The following is a 24,156-nucleotide window of genomic DNA, read 5'->3' as shown; positions in this document are numbered from 1 at the left end:
AAAATTCCTATGTTGAAGACCTACCCCCCAACATTACTAGATTTGGAGATAGTCTTTAAAGAGGTAATGAAGTTTAAATAAGGTCATAAGTGGAGTTCTGAACCCATACGATTGGTCTCCTTACGGGAAGAAGAAGAGACATCAGTGATGCACGCATGCAGCAGACGAGCCAGCCAGCGCTGGAGCAGCACGTGAGACAATTAGTGTGGAGCTTTGAGCAGTTCCTTTACTGTCTGGAACACATATCAAATACATTTAAGGGTATGTGGAAGGGGCAAAAAAGATTTGTGCATTTGAAGCTTTTAAATGCATGAGGCTCTTAAACAACATCCTTGTTGAAGAGAGACCAGAGAAAATGCCAGGTTAGTATCACCTCTTCATAAACTTTTCGGTCATAAACTCTTCTCAACAGTTTGGTCCTAACTCTACAAAACGTAGGTAGTATCTACTTGCTTTCCCATCATGCAAATGAGTCACGTGACAGAACTTGGTACCTATGGGTTTGATCTGAACTTGCCATCTGGGATCATAATTTGGTCTCGGGGCGGGGTGGGGGGGGAAGAACACAGATGGCCTCTGGGATTCCGATCATGAATACTGGAGGGGATTTAGCTGTCAAGAGAGTGGAATTTGTCACATGCTTTTATCTATCATCTGCCACAATCTCTATTACCCACTTTCATTATTTCAGGGAATCCAAAATCTTTTTGGAGACATTTTTTACCTGACACAGTGTGCAGCAGTTACAATCCAACACCCTCCAATATAAATTCCTCCACATTTGATTTTCTCATTTTCCTTAATTGCCACCTGCCACGGGAAGTCTCCCTGTAAGAGACATTAGTGTGGTCACTGTCATTCTACCAGACGGTGATAGACAGGTGGCCCTAAGATATGCCCATTGCAAGACTCCCAGTCTCTTATCATTATGTATCTCCCCCACCTTTCTTTGTTTTTCAAACTTGGACTGCTCCTGGGAAGTAACAGGTTTACCATGTGTGCTGGCTTTCCTCCTACGACTCGTTTCCTTCGAATGGGCACGCTGTTTTTAACTCCACAGGACACTTTAGGGAGAAATGACTTTATCCGTTTTCTTTCTTCAAGAAAGGAAGAGATTGTATCATTATGATTTTGAACCCATTACTTCTTGATAATTTATGCCACAAAACCAGCAAAGTCACTGCTAAAACAAAACAGGCTGAATTGATTAATAAATTATTTTAGATGCTAATTGGTACTGTTTATCTTGTTCAAAAATTCTGGCTTAATATGAAAATTGGCTTGATTCTATGAAGTTCTGCCTAAAGGTACACTGGTGGCAGAAAGAGGCTAGCTGAAGGGTTAAACATTTTTATCTCTGCCTTTGGCAGAGAGATAAAAGATGTCACATGGCCAGGCATACTCAGGATGAGGGTCTCATTCAGAAATCATCAGAATGAGCTGACAACATGGGCACCTATATCTTCTCACTTTCATAGTTTTTACTTTACAGAGGCTGTTCATATGGAATTCTTTTCAATAGTATTAACATTAATGATGTTAACATTTGAGCACTTTCTGTGTCAGTCCTCATGCTAAATATTTTGTATGTAGTTTATTTCATCTAATCATCATATTAACCCTGCGAGGTAATGTGCCAGGGACCCATGGACAATCCAGGATCAGTGGGCGAGGGGGTATTTTCTTGGTCACTTGACACATGATGATATTTCCTTCCTCTGTGAACATTCAGATGTGGCACACTTGTCACAGAGACACCTGGCAGAGCAAGGCTTGAGATGGGAATTGGCGGAAGAATTCATGAAAAAGGGCGAAAGTAAAAATATAAGCTGTTTTCCTTATTCTTTCTATATATTTTAGTACATCATGAGTATTTTTACAAACTTGCTTCTTAGGCCCAAATGAGAAAGGAAAATTAATATCACTGTCAATTACTTTGGGCATATAAGAAGAAGGTGGGTCTTTAAGGAAGAGAAGTCGTGAGTGAATATGGATGGGTTTTTGTCTGTTTGTTTGTTTTGTCCCACCCATTCTAAGAACTGGGTTAGGGGAAGAGTGTGATGGTAAGTATTAAATTTGTTCTTGGACCTTTAAAAGAAGAGAGACCTCATCTACTGAGGATTGTGGAAGCAACTCAGGCACTATCTGAAAACCAACGCTATGTTGAGTAGAAAATAAAGGGCCTTTGGTGAAAAATCTCCTCGGACTGATGGCTGTATCTTCAAAATCTAAATCTTTCACTCATTGCCTGATGAAAAAAAATTGTTAATTAATTTTGGGGCCTGGCAATTAGAAGAGAGTTTGATGTGAACTTCAGCTTAAATTCCCCCTAAAACAGGGAGCTATTTTATTCCCAATTTGTAGTTGAGGTTAAGTTATTCACCTAAGGTTACACAGTTAACAAATAACTGAGTCAGGATGACTCAAGTCTGTCTGACCCAAAAACTCTTATTAATTACTGTCTCTGCAGGGACTTAATACTTTAATTTAATTTAGCTCTCAGTGCACAACTGGCCGGGATACAGATCTTCACAGACCTTCTGTTATCAGGATTTAAAACATTGAAAAAGAACCAATTAGCTCAAGTAAAGTCTATTATTTTTCTATTTCAAAATGTCAGGGGTCATGCTCGAAATCTGGTTGTTTTTGACAAAACTGACATGACAAAGCTCATAGCAAATAAAAAAATGTTATGTAGCTCTAAAATATTGTTTTCACTTCAAAATTAGCCTTGTGAATTAACCCATTTTTAAAAGCAGTTCTCAAGAAACATTTATGTGTGTTTTTCTTAAAAGTGATAAGAAGAGTAATGTTATTTTTTTCTATTTACATTGATAGCAAAGGTAATTGTTGCTTGAATTAATTATATATACACACATACATACATACACACACAACATTAAAATGCAGACGTAAATCAAGGAAGCACTAGTAAAAAAGAATAATGTTAATTTACCTTCATCCATATCAGCAGTCAAAAATTCTGTTTCTTCTATAATAAAACAAAAAGTTCCAATGTTTATGGTTGTGTTTATAATAGAAATTAAATAATTAAAATTATTTCAACTTTGATCATAATTTTCTGTCTTAAAACCTGTCCTCTATTGATTGATTGATTGATTGATGAGAGAGAGAGAAAGCGTGAGCACACACACATGCATGGGCATGCACGAGTTGGGGAGGGGTGGAGGGAGGGAGAGAATCTTAAGCAGGCTCCATGGACACAAACTTGATCTTATCACCCTGAGATCATGACTGGAGCCAAAATCAATAGTCGGATGCTTAACCCACTGAGCCACCCAAGCGCCCAAAAACCTGTCCTTTGTTTAAAAAGGATAGTACAAATCCTCGAAGTACACCATCTTATTTCCTTTCTATACCTAGGTAATTGTGAAGGCTCAGGATGAACTATGTAGAAATTTTGCAGGTACCAACTAGAGGTGTCTCTTGGTACAAGTGAATGGTGAGACTCATGGTGCTGTAGTTTTCTGCATTTAGAGTAGGCAAAATGCTTGGGTCAGAGAAGGAAAGCTTCTTTTTCAACTCTGATTCACAAAGTCCTTACATAAGGTAGGGAACAGTTACTAACACTGACTGAAACAGTACTCAGCTGACATTAGAAAGGCCTCTGTGCCTGCACTAATGTGAAAGCTGAGTTATTGCTCACACGTGGTCATATCATGTGTGATTAATAGCTACATTAAAATATAAGAAGAGGGGTGCCTGTGTGGCTCAGTCAGTTAAGCATCTGACTCTTGATTTCCGTTCGGGTCATGATCTCAGGATCCTGAGATGGAGCCTCTCATCAGGCTCCATGCTCAGCAGAGAGTCTGCTTAAGATTCTCTCTCTCCTTCTCCGTGTACGCCTCCCCCAGTTCACTCTCTCTCTCTCTCTCTCACACACATACTCTCTCTCTAAAATAAGTAAATCTTTAAAAATATATATAAGACAGCAGTAGCTTTGTTTTGCTTCAATTCTGCAATATTCCAAGAATTTAATAAATTTTTTACCTTGAGCCACATGTAAAAAGCCACATGTAAGAAAAACAAAAATTTACCACAGCAAAGGATAATTTTTGAGAAAAATGAATACCATATCAATGATATTATACATATATCATAAAAATACAATACCTTATCATTGTTTTCAATTCCGTAATATAAATTTTCTATTATAACAATGTATTTACCTTTAATTTCAGGATGTCCTTTAATTTCAGGATGTCCAGTTCCTAAAAACAAAACAAAACACTCACTGTAGCAAAAAGATAATGTTCACCTGGATAAAATATACACGAATCATTAATATCTCAGAATTGGTATAACAACTTAATTTTTTTTTTAAAGATTTTATTTATTTATTTGACAGATAGAGACAGCGAGAGCAGGAACACAAGCAGGGGGGAGTGGGAGAGGGAGAAGCAGGCTTCCCGCTGAGCAGGGAGCCCGAAGTGGGACTCGATCCCAGGACTCTGGGATCATGACCTGAGCCAAAGGCAGACACTTAACGACTGAGCCACCCAGGCGCCCAACAACTTAATTTTTTTACAAAGATAAAGGGGAATCACAGTATGTCATCTTTCTTTGATTTTTAATACCACATAACAGATGTTTCATATTGCATTTAAACACATACCAATTTCACTACGGCAAGGAAATAATTTTTACTTGAGGTTTATTTTTTTATTTTATTTTTTTTAAGATTTTTATTTATTTATTTGACAGAGTGAGAGACAGCGAGAGAGGGAACACAAGCAGGGGGAGTGGGAGAAGGAGAAGCAGGCTTCCTGCGGAGCAGGGAGCCTGATGTGGGGCTCGATTCCAGTACCCTCGGATCATGACCTGAGTCGAAGGCAGACACTTAATGACTGAGTCACCCAGGCACCCCTTTACTTGAGTTTTACTTTTCTTTCTTTCTTTCTTTTTTTTTTTAAAGATTTTATTTATTTATTTGACAGAGAGAGACACAGACAGAGAGGGAACACCAGCAGCGGGAGTGGGAGAGGGAGAAGCAGGCTTCCTGCCGAGCAGGGAGCCCGATGAGGGGCTCGATCCCAGGACCCTGGGATCATGACCTGAGCTGAAGGCAGACGGTTAACGACTGAGCCACCCAGGCGCCCTTTACTTGAGTTTTAAAAAGAGATGTATATTTTGGATATATTTGAACACATACGGACAGCAAATTTACTATACAGTTATACAAAATGTATAACCCTGTTAAACTTATATTTATAAAAGTTGGGCTTTCCAGGATACATGAAACCAAGTTATACTCCAAACTTCCCTTGGTTTAGTGATTCCGATCTGTCCACTGAAAGAGCAATGAATATATTAATATTTTTATTTTACATCTCTTCTCTCATTTGCTCTTGCTTAGAGAGTGAAAAATTAGAACAACTACTGAAATACAAAAGGTGGTGCTCACTCTAAAGAAGGGTAAACTGAAGTAATAATGACAGTTGACTAAATGTATTTTTGATATGGATTCAAGAAATTCATTTAAAAAAAGTAAGTTTTATGTTATGGTTACTCCCTGGCAGTGGGATTTTTTTTCCCCCTGATAAGCCAACAAATTCTGTTTTTTGACCTTAAACTTTAGAGTTTTGAATCAGGAGAAGGAGAAGATGGAGGGAAAAGGAACAGAAGAGGAGGAGAAGGAGAAGAAATCCCAAATATCATTATACTGAAAAAGTGAAATCAAACTGTAGAGCTTCAGAGGAAGACAAATACTGCATGATCTCACTTATATGTGGAATCTAACAAAACAAACTCATAGAAAAAGAAGTCAAATTTGTGGTTACTGGGGGCAGGAGTAGGGGGTGGGGAATTAGGTGACTGTGGTCAAAAGGTACAAAGTTCCAGATCAATAAGTGCTGGGGGTGTAATGTACAGCGTGGTGACTATAGTTACCGTTGCTGTATGGTATACTTGAAAGTTGCTAAGGGAGTAAATCCTAAATGTTCTCATCAAAAGAAAAAAAAATGTAACTATATGACATGATGGATGTTAACTAAACTTACTGTGGTCATCATCTCTCAATGTATGTCTGTCAAGTCACTATGTTTTACACCTTAAACTTACATATGGTGTTGTATGTCAATTTCATTTCAATAAAACTGGGAAGGAATGACTCTCAAGCTTCACTGGCAAGAGTCATGACTTACTGTCTTCCTCCTTAAAAAACGTTTGGAAATTTCTTTCTCTCCTCTTTTTACTAAGGTTTTAACTATATTTAATGGACATAAAAGTATTTTGCTCAACTGCTTATATAAACTTCAAAAGAAATAATATGATTTGAGATCCTAAAATGTGTTTTTACGTTTAAAAACTGATGTCGGGGCGCCTGGGTGGCTCAGTCGTTAAGCGTCTGCCTTCGGCTCAGGTCATGATCCCAGGGTCCTGGGATCGAGCCCCGTATCGGGCTCCCTGCTCCGCGGAAGCCTGCTTCTCCCTCTCCCACTCCCTCTGCTTGTGTTCCCTCTCTCACTGTGTCTCTCTGTCAAATAAATAAAATCTTTAAAAAAAAAAAAAAAAAAAAAAACTGATGTCAATGGGAAATTAAACAAGCCTTCAGTAAAGTCAAATAATACCAAACAATAGCAAAACATAATTATTATCAATTCATTTATCCATATATATCTCCACCATGTATTTAATGCTTACCTGTAAGGCACATGTGGAATATAAAAATAATTAGATTCTGTTTTCAGGAACAGGGCCTGGCACACATAGTAAGAACTTAATAAATATTCATTGAGTAAATGAATGAATATAATAACTTCCAGAAAGCACTGATGTAAGTAAGAAGATAGTCTGTGTGACACAGAGTAGGTACTTGGTAAATATTTTTACCATCAGAGGTTTTCCAATGAGCACCAAAAAACAAAGAGCATTAACTCATTGCTTTGAAACTTGGTAAGTAGAGGGAAAGAATTAAAAACTATGCTTTCTTTCTACTATGAATTGCATTTCATGGAAACAAAATAGTTGATGAAGGAAAGTTCTTCTCTATAGAAAACCAATTAATAAATGCAGAAGGAATGCTGAATTAGAAATCACCATCTTGGGGCGCCTGGGTGGCTCAGTCGTTAAGTGGCTGCCTTCGGCTCAGGTCATGATCTCAGGGTCCTGGGATAGAGCCCCGCATCGGGCTCCCTGCTCCACGGGAAGCCTTCTTCTCCCTCTCCCACTCCCCCTGCTTGTGTTCCCTCTCTAGCTGTGTCTCTGTCAAATAAATAAATAAAATCTTTAAAAAAAAAAGAAATCACCATCTTATAGTTCCTATTGACAAATTGGATCTAGGCAACAATCACACAGGCTACTAAAAACCATTAAGATGAAAGGTTATGGGGGAACTTTTTCAAAAAGGAAAGATCAAGCTGGTCCAGTGATCAATTTTAGCATCATTAATAGTGGGATACCAAGAGAACTTGACATTTTATGTAATAGAAAGGACACAGCACTACCCATCAAGAATTCTTGCCTAAAATATTGAACTTTGTATCTCATCACATCTCTGTAAATCCAGAATAAGGAACATCCTGTAGGCAAATGACCAAGTTTCTTTAAAAATCAATGGCATGAAAAAAATTGGGGGTGGATAGGTAGGTAACATTTTTTAAATTGAAGTATAGTTGACATACAGTGTTATATTAGTTTCAGGTGTATGACCTCATGATTCAACAATTCTATATATTATGCAATGATGACCACAGTAAGTGTGGTTACTGTGTCATCATGCAACATCATTACAATATTATTGACTATACTCTCTATGTTGTACTTTTCAATGACTTACTTGTTTTACAACTGGAAGTTTGTACTTCTTAATCTCCTTCAACTAATTCCCCCATCTTCCCCACCTACCCCTGGCAGCCACCAGTTTGTTCTCTGTATTTATGGATCTGTTTCTGCTTTTGTTTATTTGTTGGTTCATTTGTTTTGTTTTTTAAATTCCACATATAAGTGAAATCATAAGGTATTTGTATTTCTCTGTCTGACTTATTTCACTTAGCATAATTCTCTCTAGGTTTATCATGTTGCAAATGGCAAGATGTTATCCTTTTTTTTTGACCTGAGTAATATTCTAGAGTGTGTGTGTGTGTGTGTGTGTGTGTGTGTATCACATATTCTTCATCCATTCATTTGTCAATGGACACTTAGGTTGCTTCCATATCTTAGCTATTGTAAATCATGCTGCAATAAACATAGAGGTGCATATAGCTTTTTTGCATTTGTGTTTTTGTTTTCTTTGGGTGAATACCCAATAGTGGAATTGCTGGATCATATGGTAGTTATATATACATATATAAAATTTTTTTTTGAGAAAACTCCATACTGTTTTCCATAGTGGCTGCACCAACTTACATTCTCATCAACAGTGTACAAGGGTTCCCTTTTCTCCACATCTTCACCAACACTTATTATTTCTTGTCTTTTTGATATTAGCCATGCTGACTGGTGTGAGGTGATATCTTACTGTGGTTTTCATTCACATTTCCCTGATGATTAAAGATGCTGAACATCTTTTCATGTGTCTATTGGCCATCTATATGTCTTCTTTGGACAAATGTCTGTTCATTCCTCTGCCCATTTATTAATCAAATTATTGTGTGTCTGTGTGTGTCTGTGTGTGTGTTGAGTTGCATAAGTTTTTATATATTTTGGATATATCATTCACAAATATCTTCTCCCATTCAATAGGTCACCTATTTATTTTGTTGATGGTTTTCTTTGCTCTGCAAAAGCTTTTTATTTTGTTTTAGTCCCAATAGTTTATTTTTGCTTTTGTTTCCCTCACCTGAGGAGACATACTAGAAAAATGTTGCTAAAGCTGGCATCCAAGAGATTACTGCTTATGTTCTCTTTTAGGAGACTTAGGGTTTCAGGTATCACATTTAGGTCTTTATTATTTTTTTAATTTAAATTCAATTAATTAACATACATTTATGTCTTTAATCCATTTTGAGTTTATTTTTGTGCATGGTGTAAGAAAGCATTCCAGTTTCATTTTTTTGAATGTACATTTCCAGCTTTCCCAACACCATTTATTGAAGAGACTGTCTTTTCTAGATTGTGTATTCTTGCCTCCTTTGTTGTAGGTTAATTGACCATGTAAGCATCAAGCATGTAAGCATGTAAGCATGTGGACTTTCTATCCTGTTCTATTGATCTATGTGTCTGCTTTTATGCCAGTACCATAATATTTTGATTACTATAGCTTTGTAGTATATCTTGAAATCTAGGATTGTGATACCTCCAGTTTTGTTCTTTATCAAGATTGCTTTGGCTATTCAGGGTCTTTTGTGGTTCCATACAAATTTTAGGATTCTTTGCTCTAGTTCTGTGAAAAACACCATTGATATTTTGATAGGGATTGTGTTAAAGCTGTAGATTACTTTGGGTAGTATAGACATTTAAAAAAATATTTGTTCTTCTAATCCATGAACATGGTATATCTTCCCATTTATTCGTGTCACTTTCAATTTCTTTCATCAATGTCTTATAGTTTTCAGAGTGTAAGTCTTTCACCTCCTTAATTAAATTTATTCCTAGGTATTTTATTCCTTTGGTGCAGTTGTAAATGGGATTATTATCTTAATTTCTTTCTCTGACAGTTTGTTACTGGTATATAGAAACACAACTGATATCTGAATGTTAGCTTCGTATCCTGCAATTTTACTGAATTTATTTATTAGTTCTTATAGTTTTTTTGTGGAGTCTTTAGTTTTCTTCTTTTTTAAAAAGATTTATTTATTTATTTGAGGTGGGGAGGGGCAGAGGGAGAGAATCTTCAAGTAGACTCCCCACTGAGTGCAGAGCCCAATGCAGGGCTCCATCTCAAGACCCATGAGATCATAGCCTTAGCCTAAACCAAGAGTCAGGTGCCCAACTGACTGAGCCCTCCAGACACCCCTAGAGTTTCTATGTAAAGTATCATGTCATTTGCAAATGGGAGTTTTATTTTTCCTTTACAAATTTAAATGCCCTTTCTTACTTTCTTTCTCTCTTTCTCTCTTCCTTCCTTCCTTCCTTTCTTTCTTTCTTTCTTTCTTCTTTTTCTTCTTTCTTTCTTTCTCTTTCTTGTCTGATTGTTAAGACTCCAGTACTATGTTGAACAAAAGTGGCAATAGTGGACATCCTTGTCTTGTTCCTGATCTTAGAGGAAAAGCTTTCAGATTTTCACCATTGAGTATGATGTTAGTTGTAGGTTTATCATATATGGACTTTATTATGTTGAAGTATGTTCCCTCTAAACCACTTGGTTGAGAGTTTTTATCATGAATGGATATTGAATTTTATCAAATTCTTATTTTGAATCTATTGTGATGACAATATGTTTTTATCCTTCATTTTGTTAATGTGATGTATCACATTGATTGATTAGAGGATATAGAACCATTCTTGCATCCCTGGAATAAATTCCACTTGATCATGGTGAATGATCCTTTTATGTATCATTGAATTTGGTTTGTTAATATTTTGTTAAGTATTTTTGCATCTATGTTCATTAGGGATATTGATGTGTAATTTTCTTTTTTTGTAGTGTCTTTGTCTAGTTTTGGTATCAGAGTAATGCTGGCCATGTAGAATGAATTTGGAAGTTTTCCTTCCTCTTCCTTTTTGGAATAGTTTGAGAAGAATAGATATTAACTCTTCTTTAAATGTTTGGTAGAATTAACCTGTAAAGCCATTTGGTAGTGAACTTTTGTTGTTGGGAGTTTTTTTGATTACCAATTCAATTTCATTACTAGTAACCAGTCTGTTCAGATTTTCTATTTATTCCTGGTTCAGTTTTGGAAAATTGTATATCTCTAAAAATTTATCAGTTTCTTTTTATGTTGTCCAATTTGTTGCCATATCATTTTCATAATACTCTCTTATAATCCTTTGCATTTCTGTGGTGTCAGTTACTTTGCCTTTTTCATTTCTGATTTTATTTATTTGACTCTTCTTTCTTTTATTTCAATGACTCTGACTGAAGATTTATCAATTTTGTTTATCTTTTCAAAGAACCAACTCTTGGTTTCATTGGCATTTTTAGTTGAATTTAATTTAATTTTATTTAGTCTCTATCTCATTTATTTCTGCTCTAATCTTTATCATTTCCTTCCTTTTATTAACTTTGGGCTTTTTTGGTTCTTCCTTTTCTAGTTCTTTTAGGTATGATGTCAGATTATTTATTTAGGATTTTTCTTCTTTCTTGAGATAGGCCTGAATTGGTATAAACTTCCTTCTTAGAACTGCTTTTGCTGTGTCCCAAAGATATTGGACCATTGTGTTTCCAGGTGGGTAACTCTTACACTTGATCTTACCCAAAAGGCCGAGAAGCGTAATTCTTAAAGAATAAAAGATACTTAAAAACTTAATAATCAAAGAGAATGTTAGACTCTTTTGGACCTTGATTCAAACACACTGTTCTAAAAGGACATTTTTGAGAGGGGTGCCTGGGTGGATCAGCCAGTTAAGCATCAGATGACCCTTTGTTTCAGCTCAGGTCATGATCTCACAGTTGTGGGATCAAGTCCCACATAGGGCTCTGGGCTCAGCTTGGAGTCTGTTTCAGATTCTCTCTCCCTGTCCCTCCTGCTCACTCTCTCTCTCTCTCTCTCAATCTCTCTCAGATAAATAAATAAATAAATAAATAAAATCTTTTAAAAAAGCTTTTTTGAGACAGTTGGGAAAACTTGAACATGGGCTGTTATTAAGCAGTGTTAGGGAATTATTATTATTAGGGATACTAATGAGAGTATATTGTGTATGTATAACATGTTTGTATCATTAGAAATGTATGTAGGTGAAGTGACATGATATCTCAATGTGCTTTAAAATACTTAAACAAGGGGCACCTGGGTGGCTCAGTCCTTAAGCATCTGCCTTCGGCTCAGGTCATGATCCCAGGGTCCTGGGATCGAGCCCAGCATCAGGTTCCCTGCTCCGTGGGAAGCCTGCTTCTCCCTCTCCCACTCCCCCTGCTTGTGTTCCCTCTCTTGTTGTGTCTCTCTCTGTCAAATAAATAAATAAAATCTTTTAAAAAATAAAATAAAATACTCAAACAAGCTGAACAAGACTGGCAAAATATTGATAATTGTTCAAGCTGGGAGAGAGGCACATCTTGGTTCATTCTAATAATCTGTCTATTTTTGTTATGTGGGAGTTTTTCTGATAAAAGTTCTGAAATAACAAATGTATTTAATAAATGAAAATATGAGAGAACATTCCATAGTTCTTTGAATGCCCACTCAGTAGTACTCTTACTGCTAACACTCCCCTATACCCACTTAAGATTACAATTTACCTAAAAGAAAGTTTCAGAGTTCCCAGATCAAGTAATGGAAAAACGTAACACAAAACCTTAATTACCTTCACAACCAATTTCATCTTCTCCTGTAATGCAATCCGCCTCACCATTGCACTTATATTTGTTTGGAATACAAACACCAGATTTACAGAAGAAACTTTTGCCTCGGCATCCTACACAAACATACATAGAAGAAGGTTTTTATTTTTATTTTTTCATACTTAAAATCCAATAGGATAGATTCTGAAATGCAGTGGGGGGTCTTCTATTACCTGTACAGCACAGTTCATCACTCTGGTCTCCACAATCATTGATACCGTTACAGGCTCTCTTTTGGGGAATGTATTTCCCGTTCACACAGTGAAAGGAGTCATTTGTTAGAGGAGCTGTAAATTAGGAATTCTCTTTGTGAAATTTATTTATGGAGTTGTAGGTGACATCCTGATCACATTTGGAATAATGAGGACATTAAGATAAAGTCAGGCATCAAATAGAAAATGATATAAAACATACTGGTAACATCAACATAATATATACGGTTAATAGGGAAAATAAATGTCAATGCTGGTTTATGGAGGCCCTTTCGTTATCTCTGAAAACCAGTATTTACTGCGGAGGTCTGTACTTGCTGAGGTTGGGGGAGGAGGCTCAGGGATCACGGGCGCTTGCTCACATCTGCAAACACTGGTGTTCACCCATTCCTTTTGAGCTGCTGCACGAATCCTCACTTCTATCCCATGACTTACTTGGGCAGTGCAATTTATATTTTGATGGTATTTTTTTTTTTCTTTAGCACCAAAAAAGGCTTTAGCCTTTAAAACCCTATGTATGACTAAAATATTCCCACGTCAGGACCGAGGAGGAAAGTGGCAGTGACTGTCTTGAGACTATGGTCACTTAAAAATTTTAAAGACATTTTGAAGTGTGTAGGCTGGGCCTCTCAAAGGAGATATTGAGGTTTCTTCTGATGTTTGTATTACTTATGTTTGTGGTATTAACTTTAATCCAGATGTTTCAGCAAGCATAGAGGAGTCAGGCAACTTTGCTCCCCATGTAGGAACCTGGAGAGTAGTAATATTTGAATGCAAAATGGTACAATAGAGGAAAAGCACCAATTTAGGTTCTAAAGCCTAAATTGTTTGTTTACTAAAGCCTAAATTTGTTTGTTTACTACCGATGCGGTGTGCAATAAACAATTTTGAAGGAAGCTTTGAAGTTTCAGGCAAGTACTCTACCAACCTGCATTCTGTGTGTAGCAAACCAAACTAGCGAAATCCTGGTCATTTTTAGTTCTTCTCTTAGTAAAAGTACATTCAGCCAAACTCGTCTCTAATCCTCGACAATGCACTTGGAGACATTCAGTGGAATTTATATAGAGATTTTCAGGAATCTCAACCTGTTTTTGAATATCAAAAGCACCTCTACAAATAGAATAAATGAAACATTAGCGTAGAATGATTAGTATTTTGCATTTATAACCTTACTGTAGGAGGTAAGGAACTAAAGTAATTTCCTCTAATTTTCTACATACGAGTGATACACTGAACAAGATGCTTAAATTCTCCGAGCCTCAGTATCTTCACCTGTAAAAGGGAATATGATAATCCCAGCTAGTTTTGTAAAGATTACTTAAAACAATCAATTTAAATTGGCTAGCCAGAGTACAAACATGGCAAACACTCAGCAAATATTAGTTTCCTCTTGTCTGTTTCTTGTTAAGGAGAACTCCTTCTTCCACACTTTTGATGTTTCCTTCCAACCTGAGATGAGTCATTCTTGGCTTCTCTCCATCTCTTAATTCCTTTTTGCTCAAGGAAAGGGAGTAGAATAATCAGTCAGGGAATTTTGGAATTATAAATCAGGCAAGGTTAGCTCACCTTTTCCATCTTTCCTTTTGGGGACCTCTTCACATGCCTCATGCTGTAAAGGCTTACCTGGTTGGCCCCATTGTTGCTTAGAATTTGGGAGGTTAAGTTGGTTTAATTATAGCAGGTTCATTTTGTTTTTATGCCAAGCCATGTCCTCAATTCAGCCTTGACAGTATTGAGGTGATATTTTGGCATCTATATGCCATTGCTTGGATTTCAAAATTTGTTCAGAATTTGTGCTACCTCCATGACTCAATATACTAGAGATGATGAGTTACAGTAAACTATTCTTCTAGAACATTCAATTGCTCCCTGCTTCTCTTTAGAAGGAAATGGAGGAAATGGTGTTAAAAATAAGAAGTTGAGCAAAGATGTATCAGGTAAATATAAACAATAACAAAGCAATAATGGCAATATAAATATTAGATCAATTATAATGAAAGGCAAAAAGAAAATAATTAAAGGGAATGAGAAAGGCATTTTTAATGATTTCAGATCAATAATGATGATAAAAAGGAGTCATAAAGCTGTGCCAAACAGCATCAGAATATGAGAACATATGAGAGCCATTGGGGCAATCTCATAGGTAAATAATTTGAAAAAAACCTCTCAATTTAAAATTATCTAAAAATACTAGATAAAATGCATTCAATAAGCTCTTCTTTTTTTTTTTTTTTTAAGATTTTATTTATTTATTTGAGAGAGAGAGCATGAGCGGCCAGGTGGAGTGGAGGGAGAGAGAGAAGCAGACTCCCAGCTGAGCAGGGAGCCTGACGAGGGGCTCAATGAGCTCTTAAAGAAGTAAGGGAAATACCCACTGGCTAAAATAAGAGAAGTCTGGGGGCACCTGAATGGCTTTTGTTGAGTGTTTGCCTTTGGCTCAGGTCATGATCCCAGCGTCCTGGGATGGAGCCCCGCATCGGGCTCCCTGCTCAGCAGGGTGTCTGCTTCTCCCTCTCCCTCTGTGATCTCTCTCATTCTCTCTCAAATAAAGAAATAAAATATTTAAAGTAAATAAAATAAAATAAGAGAAGTCTGTCCATTAACTGATACAAAATATGATAAGAGCAAAATACTGGGACATCAAAGATGGAGAGAGTTTCCCATTAGGTTGAATTATAGGTTGTAGGTCACAAACTGTCAAAAATCACAAATATCTTGTGGCTCCATTTAATAAGATACTCTCACTAATGAACTACTAGCAGATGTGGTTTAGGAAGAAGGAAACTGAATTTAGAATAAGGTTCAGAGATGCAAGAAGCAGCAACAAACCAAGATGTTGGTAAACATGAAATAAATCTGAGTAAGCACTAGCTGAACAGCAGTAATAATAATAACTTATTATATAATGATAGCAATTAACTTCAGGGATATATAAAAATAATGTGGAACTAAATGCTGGAAACTTGGTAAAAATAGTGACATTCCTTATATTATTCCTAAGAGGGTGAGGACTTCCTAATTCAAGAATTTATATTATAAGGGCGCCTGGGTGGCTCAGTCATTAAACATCTGCCTTTGGCTCGGGTCATTGTCCCGGGGTTCTGGGATCAGGGCGAGCCGTGCATCGGGCTCCCGGCTCCACGGGAAGCCTGCTTCTCCCTCTCCCACTCCCCCCCCTTGTGTTCCCTCTCTCGCCGTGTCTCTCTCTGTCACATAAATAAATAAAATCTTTAAAAAAAAAAAAAAGAATTCATGGTATAAATGTGAAGATAACCACTAAAGGAACAGAAATAGGATGTATATAGTTTACAAACCAAATGAAGGGGGCTGGGGGGATTAAAAAATACAACAACTTTATTAACCCAATAGAAATTAGAAAAGGAAGAAACAAATACACAGAAAAAACAGGGTAAATAATAATACTAAAATAAGATAGGGAAAATAAATTCAACAATGTAAATAATCACAATAATGTAAGTGGACTAAGCTCTTCAGACAGTTATTGTCATATTGGATTTTTTTTTAAAAATCTAGATACATGGTGTTTATAAAGGACACATTTAAAAGATAAAGATAGAAAGCTTGTAAGTAAATAAACAGGAAAAGATTTGAACAAAGCAGTTAACAAGCTTACTTATTTTAATGGACAACATATTTATTATATAGAACCCTGCATATGAAACATTTAAAATATACTCAGCACAAAATAAATAAAATAAAATACACTCAGCACAAAGCAAGTGTCAACAAATATTTAAACAATTGTCATCATATAGAGACCATTCTCTTACCACAGTACAATTAAGTAAGAAATCTATAACAAAAAGTTAACTGAAAGAAAATATTCATTAGGAAAGTAAAAAAGAAACTTCTAAATCAAAAAAGGAAATTATACTGAAAATCAAAAAGTATTTCAAATTGAACAATAAATAAAACACCACTTTTATGCCACTGAGACTTATGGCATGCAGATGAAGCATTATCTAGAGGGAAATTTGTACCTTAAATGCTTACATTAGGAAATAAGAAAAGTTGTAAATCAATGAGTTAAGTAAGCATTTAACTCAAGGAATTAGGAAAAATACAATAAAGAAAAGAAGAGAGAGAGCCAAAGGGAACAACAAAACTTAATGAAGTTGAAGTTTGCCTATAAAATATAAAAATCAAAAACACAATCAAATAGATCTCTTCAAGGTTGATCAAGAAAAAAGAGAGAAGGCATAGATAAACAATATTAGGTATGAAAAAGTGGACATAATTATAGACAAGCAGAGATAGATAGTAATGAACATATTTACAACTCTCTGGAACTGCAAAGGATTCATATCCAGATACTTAAACAAACTTACAGATGCTCTGTGCTCAGTGGTGTTCTAAGTGCTGGTGAAACATGAACATATTTAATCCTCATTAACAGTGCTATGAGGCAAGTTAAATATGAGGAAATTACGGCAGAGAAAGACTGGGTAATGAAAAAGCAAATAGTTGGGGTGCCTGGGTGGCTCAGTTGGTTAAGCATCTGCCTTCGGCTCAGGTCATGACCCCAGGGTCCTGGGATGGAGCCCTGCATTGGGCTCCCTGCTCAGCGGGGAGTCTGCTTCTCCCTCTCTCATTCCCCTTGTTTGTGCACTCTCTCTCTCTGTCAAATAAATAAATAAAATCTTAAAAAAAAAAAGATACCTTATCTTAGAAAAAAGAAACAAACAAATAGTTGGAACAATAAAACCAATCCTGGGAAAATCCACTGACACAAACACTCACTGTTGAAATCCAAGGTCAAAACAGGCCACATTAGCCTCTGTCATGCTCCAGGGTTTTTTACATATGAACATTGTCTTATCTTGGTCTACAAGTTTTACTTCAACAATTCCTTCTGAAGTGATATTTCCATACTTTATGGAAACACTAAATTGTCCTAAAATATAAAAAAAACAAAAGAATGAGCAATATTTAGGCATTCACCGTTTCTCCTCTTGATGAAAAGCCTTTAAAATAACAAAAGAGATAATTTCAAATTAACATTGAACACCATGAAGGTTTTCATAAATAATAGTAAGCAATTATTTCATAAGGCAATGCTGTGAAGACTACACTGATATTTATCCTCCACTTTTACACCTGAGGTTAAGTTGCTCGCTCCAGTGCGGAAGCCAAGAATTGGAAGCTACCATATTGATCTCACTTCCAAGTCTGTGCTCTTCAGAGTAAGCCAAATAATTAGGATGTAAAAAAGTTTTATGTATTCTCATATATTTAAGGCATTTAATGCCTCAAGAAAACAAAAGTCTGCTGCTGACAAAATCTCCATTATTGCTTCCCTTCTTTCCCACAGGCAGTAGAGAGCTCTCTTCTTCCTGTTCCACAGTGCTTCAAGATCTTCACTCAGCATCACACAGATATTTAGGCTACTGTGTGCCAGGATATGTCATGGTACCTTTAAAAATAAAGTTTTGAGTGCCTGGGTGGCAGTCGGTTGAGCGCCTGACTCTCGGTTTCAGCTCAGGTCCTGATCTCAGGGTTGTGAAATCAAGCCCCAGGTCAGGCTCTTCACTAAGTGTAGACTCTGCTTGACTTTCTCTCCCTCTCCCTCTATCCCTCCCCACTGCATGCTCTCTCTCTCAAGTAAATAAATAAATCCTTAAAAAAGGGAATGTTTTGAGTATTTTTTATCAGTTCATGAAATGCCTGTGATAATTGATATCAGAAGATAAGCCTGAGGTTTGCTATCATAGCTAAAATTTCATGAGCTCTTTTTGTGTGCCAAACACTGTGTGAAGACCTTTACATACATCATTTTATTTAATTTTCATGAGGGTCTTGTGAGTTAGGAACTAGTGTTACTCACATTTTACCGATGTGGAAAATGGGGTCTGAGGGTCACATAGCTTGTCAATAACCGAGGTGGGGTGGAGGGGCTTGCCACTAAACCTGACAGTGAAATCCCTAACCTTAACTACTCCACAAATCCACCTATCAGCATCCCAGCCTCCTCACTGCATTAGGAACCTGGATGGAGTGTAGACAAGCTCTTTCATCTGATGTGCCAAGTTTGCTAGGTTAGAGCATGTCCTGGGTCAGCAGTGGCCCGAGCTCCCCTTAGATCAGGGCCAATGGGGTTGGGGCTCTCTAGGGGGAGGGGCTGGTGGGATGGATGCTGGAAGAAATTACTGGAGATGGAGGTCCAGGGGTGCATCAGTATCCATCTCACGTAAAGACTTGTTCACTGGGTTCTGAACCAACTCAATGGCTCTGGGAATAGTTCTGCTGGGCAGGGAGAAGTGAGGGTGGGATAATTTTGAAGGCCTGAGCAGCAGAGAATGGCACAGGCACTAAGGGGAAGGACTGGCCTCAGGGCCTTGTGCTGTGGTCTCAAAGGCTGACTAATTTCTTTAGTTAGCACCACAATTACAAGTCAGGGTCTAGAGGGGAATTTTGAACTGTCATCATAACATTTCATAGCAAAATTATTTTCTAATAGAAAGTATGGTAAACAATTTCCTTCTTACATCATAGATTCAACTAGGCTTTTCCTACCTTCAGCTGTGCATGCTCCGTTATTTAAAAATTTTGCTCCTGGATGAAGACATTCATAACTCTTTTGGTGACAGTAAGTTGGGTAGGTTTTCCCGTTAGTTGAACACACTGGGGTACTATTCTTTGGGCACTGATAAGGGAGTTTACAAATACAGGTCCTGTCAATGCATTTCTGCCATGGTTGGCAGAAGACTTTCTTGCAGGAGAGATGTGTGTATTTTTCAGTTAAGCACTTTTTGTCTACCAGATCCTTTTGAGGTGCGTTTAATATTGAAGAGAGCTGTAAAACACAAAATAAACACTAACAAACTAAAATCTTCTTTTTGGAGTTGATTAAGTGAAGGAAAGGAACAAAACAGACTCACCTACCCCACAGTACAGATGAGGTGATGTGGTGTAGTGGCTTACGGAATCACAAACCTGACTTCTAGTCCTAGCTTGGGTACTTACCCTTACTTGAGGGTAAGTTACCTACCCTCAAGAATTGTGTGTTTCCTCATCTGGAAAATGGGGCTAATATCTTCTATTTTGCAGGGCTATTGCAAGGATTAGAAATTATAAACATATAATGGTTGACAGGTACTAGGCATGAAATCAATGGGAGCTATTATTATCCTAAAGCCAACATAAAATTCTGCCTTGGAAGAAATCAATGAATCTCATAAGTCATATTAAGAAGTAAAAAAAATGGTGCTAAATATAGTCTTGCGGAATGAATTGATGAATGAAATTGGTTAATTTTATTAATAAATGCAAAACCATTTATTAAACTCCTGCTGTGTATAAAGTTTCTCTAAGATGAACGTACATGGGCTCTGTCTTCCAAGGGCTTGATATCTAGGCAATAAGACAGAAACATAAGGGGCACCTGGGTGGCTCAGTCGTTAAGTGTCTGCCTTCAGCTCAGATCATGATCCCAGGGTCCTGGGATGGAGCCCTGCATCGGGCTCCCTGCTCGGCGGGAAGCCTGCTTCTCCCTCTCTCACTCCCCTTGCTTGTGTTCCTTCTCTTGCTATCTCTCTCTCTCTGTCAAAAATAAATAAATAAAATATTTTTTAAAAAAAAGATAGAAACATAATAGCTGGGGAACAAGGCAGATTGTGGTAATTGATATAGCAGTGGTACAAATACAACACAGTACTCTTGGAGAACCAGAGTGGAAGAGAGTTAGTCTTTCTAGGTGAATTTCAAAAGGCCTCATGGAGGTGGTAGCATTTGAGCAAGGTGAGGAAGGACAGATGCTAGCAGAGGGCTGGTGCTAGCAAAACACAGGAAGGATGGTGCAGAATGTATTTAGGGAATCATGAGCAGTTCCAACTGATGGGCATATGGGGTTTTGTATGCTTCAAATGGGGTGGTCACTGGTCAGGAAACTGTAGGAGGCAGCAGCAGTGGAGTATGAGAATGGTTTGGAAAGACACTCAAGCAAGCAAAAGCAATAGGAGTGGACAATTTAATCCATGTAGGTTTGAGGGTGGGTCCTAGGTTTTGAGGTTGAGTGATGGTGAAGATGTATAAATGCTATTATGAATTTGGTTGGGACCTGTTGAGTATGAAGTGTCTGAAGGACATGCATCTGGAAATACTTTGTGGAAAAGGGATATCTGGTGTGTTTCTAAAGCTTGGAAGACAGATTATTAGCTCACTTATTAGTTAACTCAATAAATGAATTAGTAAGCACCACTCTGTGCCAGAGAATGGCCTAAGGCTAGGACCAGAGGAATAAAACTCTCTATCCAACCCAAAGAGACAGGCAAGCCTGACTGACAATTTATCTGATAGAGATGGGCTGGGTATGCCATCAGGACAGTGTTCTGGGCCTTGGCCTGACTAGGAGGCTCCAGCACATTTCCAGAAAGAGCTAATCTGGGCTGAGTTCTGAGGGTGCTGAGCAGAAGTCACTGGCAGAGGAGGTGGTGGGTAGGCACTTTAGGCAGGACTGTAAGAAAGAGAACAGCAGGCTTGATTGAGGCTGGAGAATAGAAAGGGAGGGTGGTGGAGGATAAGAGAGCAGGTCCTGAGGGGAGCCACTTTAAGCAAGGAAGCAAATATGCATTTGAGGAAGATCTTGGAGATCAGATCAGACAGGCAGGAGGCCAACTACACATGCAGGAATCCAGGGGAAATATGTGGAGGGCTGGGAACAGACCAAGTGGGTCAAAAATGAGTTGTGGAAAGCCAGTGCTGGCTCCGTCCCCTAGTTGGCCCATCTGGAGGATGAGTGTCTCGTCCTTTAGTCTCTTCAGCCCCCAGCAACAAGTCTCCCTCTCTTTCTCAGTGTCCTCCAGCTGCAATAATAGCCAGTGAGGGCAGAAACAAATTGAACAATCTTTAAATACTGTCATGAAAACCAGTCAATTAAGACTATGCAAAAATTTGCATCAGCTCTGAAAGTCATTCCATCGAATATGCTTTTCAGTAAACTTTATTAAATCGCCACAGAAACAAGAGAATTTGACAAACTGGTCATTCACTACACTGGTTTTTGACACACTGATCTTTGAAGAAATCTATGAGTCACATACTTTTCATGGTTACATGTACCTTTTTTGTGGCACTTTAAGTAGAGTTGAAATTTTTGTAATTATTTAGCTCCTATAGCTTCCACTGAGAAGATTGTAAGTGCCCTGATAGCAGGAAATGTCACCGTTCTACATATCACCCTTATATTGAAAGAGAGACATTCCAATTGGGTGCAAGGAGAAAGCAGCTTGATTTTTTTAGGCTTTATCCCTTTAAATCCTTCCTGAGGACTCATTTTCTTCTTGGTCTTTGGACAGAAACATGGGCAAGTGTCATAACTTTTCAGTCATTCTTAGATTAGAGCAAAAACAAAAACAAAAACAAAAAACTAAGACTTTTAGTCCCAGGAACAGTTGTAAAACAACAACTACAATATCCAGTTCTCTGTAATCACTGAAACTCTGATTTTCATTTCAGATGAAAGCTTCTTCTCTTTCCCAGCTCAGACTTGCTTTAAGGGCTATGGTAGAAAGGGCTAGGGTGAAAAAATGCCCAAAAAACACAGAACATTGAGGAGAATTTATATTTAAGGAGCTGAAGATGTGCAGCAAGTAAAAGAGAGTTTGCTTCCCTGCTAGAGAGGGGTCCTTTGCTCCATGTGTCTAATGCTGCAGAGAGCTTCAGAGGATGAAGACTGAAAAAGGGCCACTGAATTAGATGAACAAAGATCATTGGGACTCTTCAAAGAAGTAGTCTTAGTTGAATGTTAGAAGCAGAAACCAGGCTTAGGTGAGTTGAGGCCAGAATGGGAAGTGAAGAAATGAAAGCAGAAGTACAGGGTAGCCATTTGATTGGCCTTGTGCTTTGACATGGGAGACTGAACACAGGCTTTAAAAAAGTCTCTGCTTCCGGGGCACTTGGGTGGCTTAGCCGGTTAAGCATCTGACTCTTGGTTTCGGCTCAGGTTAGGATCTCAGAATCATGAGATTGAGCCCCTCATGGGCCTCTGTGCTCAGTGCGGAGTCTGCTTGAGATTCTATCTCCTTCTCCCTTTGCTCCTCTTGCTCATGCTCTCTTTCTCTCTCTCTCAAATAAGTAAATAAATCTGTAAAAAAAAAAAAAAAAAATCTCTGCTTGCTCTCCAAGGTCCACTAAAGTGAGGGTAAAGGAATTTTTTAAAATAAGGTGTAACCAATACACCCAAAGCGAATAGGGAGATTGTTAGAGGCAATTAGTTAGGTTGTAACAGGATGCCTGGAGGCCAGCAAAGAAGTCAAGGCCAGCTATTAGGAAGTCAGGGGCCTGTCCTGGCAGCACTCCAAAAAAAAAGCCAAGCCAGATTAAACCAGACAGGCCCAAGATGGCTGATAAGATGGATGGGTTGGATCAAGGCTTCAGGGCCCGAGGTCTCCACAGTCCACCTAGCAACAAGAGACTTGAGATGTTATCAAAATTTTGAAAGCTGGAAAGCAGGTGGGCTGGTGGTAATAGATTTAGCAGACCAGATGGAACTAAAAGGCCTAATGAGGAAAGGCCATAAGAATAAAGCAAATTCACCCCACAGACCCCAGAAAAGTTTAGGAATTAGTACTTTTGAGGGGCGCCCAGGTGGCTCAGTCATTAAGCATCTGCCTTCGGCTCAGGTCATGATTCTAGGGTCCTGGGATTGAGTCCCGCATCGAGCCCCGCATCGGGCTCCCTGCTCAGCAGGAAGCCTGCTTCTCTTTCTCCCACTCCCCCTGCTTGTGCTCCTGCTCTCTCTATCTCTCTCTGTCAAATAAATAAATCAAATCTTAAAAAAAAAAAAAAAAGGAATTAGTATTTTTGAAGAAGATGGAATGACTAAAAGTCCAGGCAATTGTTTAAAAGAAATGTTTGTATAAACTTGTTATAAAGGAATCTGATATAAATAGCAGAAGAAAAAAAATAGCAGAAAAAACAGCAATGATTTGAAAGTGGTTGTCTCTGGATGGAGAAAATCAGGGTGAGGATGGGTGTGATAAGGGTATTTTATAAGCAAAGATAATTGGTTCATGATCTTATCTGACTGGTCAGTATCTACGCCCAATAACATATTTACATTAACAATTAAACATTTTTAGTATTACCATGGTTTTAAGCCTCATTTGTCTTTGTAAACTATACACATGGATTAATTTGATAAACATAATTAAATGAAAAAGAATATCAGTGTGCTTTCAGCAGAGAAAAATTAAGTATTAAGCTTTGAAGGAAAATGGATGGGATAGTAGCATAAAGGGACACAGAATAAAGAGAGACTTTGTTGTTGTTAGGATATAGGAGATTTCATAACAACTATAGGCTAAGATCAGGAATCTAACAGAATAGGAAAGACTGAAGCTTTAAGAGGAAGGGAGCAATATTGTTGAAACACAACTGAGAAAGATATAGGAGAAGGTATGATCAGGGAATGGTGGAGAAGTTTGCCTTAGAAATTAAGCAGTTTCCTATTCCTACAACTTTTCGTTGTAAGTTAGAATCAATTTTATAATAATATTACATTTTAAATTTCAGGTTGATGGTAAT

At 37.7% G+C, this 24,156-nt stretch overlaps 1 protein-coding gene across 5 annotated transcripts in view; it reads right to left on the bottom strand.

The window, feature by feature from the left end:
• CFI (complement factor I) overlaps positions 1 to 24,156 on the bottom strand; it is a 70,553-nt gene that overhangs the window by 15,406 nt on the left and 30,991 nt on the right. For 3 of the 5 annotated variants that reach the window (XM_081811999.1, XM_081812000.1, XM_081811997.1), the window contains 10 exons: positions 19,147 to 19,426; positions 17,374 to 17,527; positions 13,541 to 13,722; positions 12,574 to 12,687; positions 12,364 to 12,474; positions 4,209 to 4,232; positions 4,012 to 4,035; positions 2,957 to 2,992; positions 994 to 1,097; positions 725 to 828 (listed from right to left, as the gene is read on the bottom strand). In XM_081811999.1, the coding sequence (XP_081668125.1) occupies positions 725 to 828; positions 994 to 1,097; positions 2,957 to 2,992; positions 4,012 to 4,035; positions 4,209 to 4,232; positions 12,364 to 12,474; positions 12,574 to 12,687; positions 13,541 to 13,722; positions 17,374 to 17,527; positions 19,147 to 19,426 (1,133 nt within the window). Of the gene's footprint in view, positions 1 to 724; positions 829 to 993; positions 1,098 to 2,956; positions 2,993 to 4,011; positions 4,036 to 4,190; positions 4,233 to 12,363; positions 12,475 to 12,573; positions 12,688 to 13,540; positions 13,723 to 17,373; positions 17,528 to 19,146; positions 19,427 to 24,156 lie in introns of all 5 variants that reach the window. The other 2 variants (XM_031025722.2, XM_081812001.1) reach the window with 2 other exon arrangements.

This window comes from Leptonychotes weddellii, chromosome 2 (assembly GCF_054177405.1).
Source record: "Leptonychotes weddellii isolate Sample4059 chromosome 2, ASM5417740v2, whole genome shotgun sequence".
Lineage (NCBI taxonomy): Eukaryota > Metazoa > Chordata > Mammalia > Carnivora > Phocidae > Leptonychotes > Leptonychotes weddellii.
This window is presented reverse-complemented; position numbering and strand designations above follow the sequence as displayed.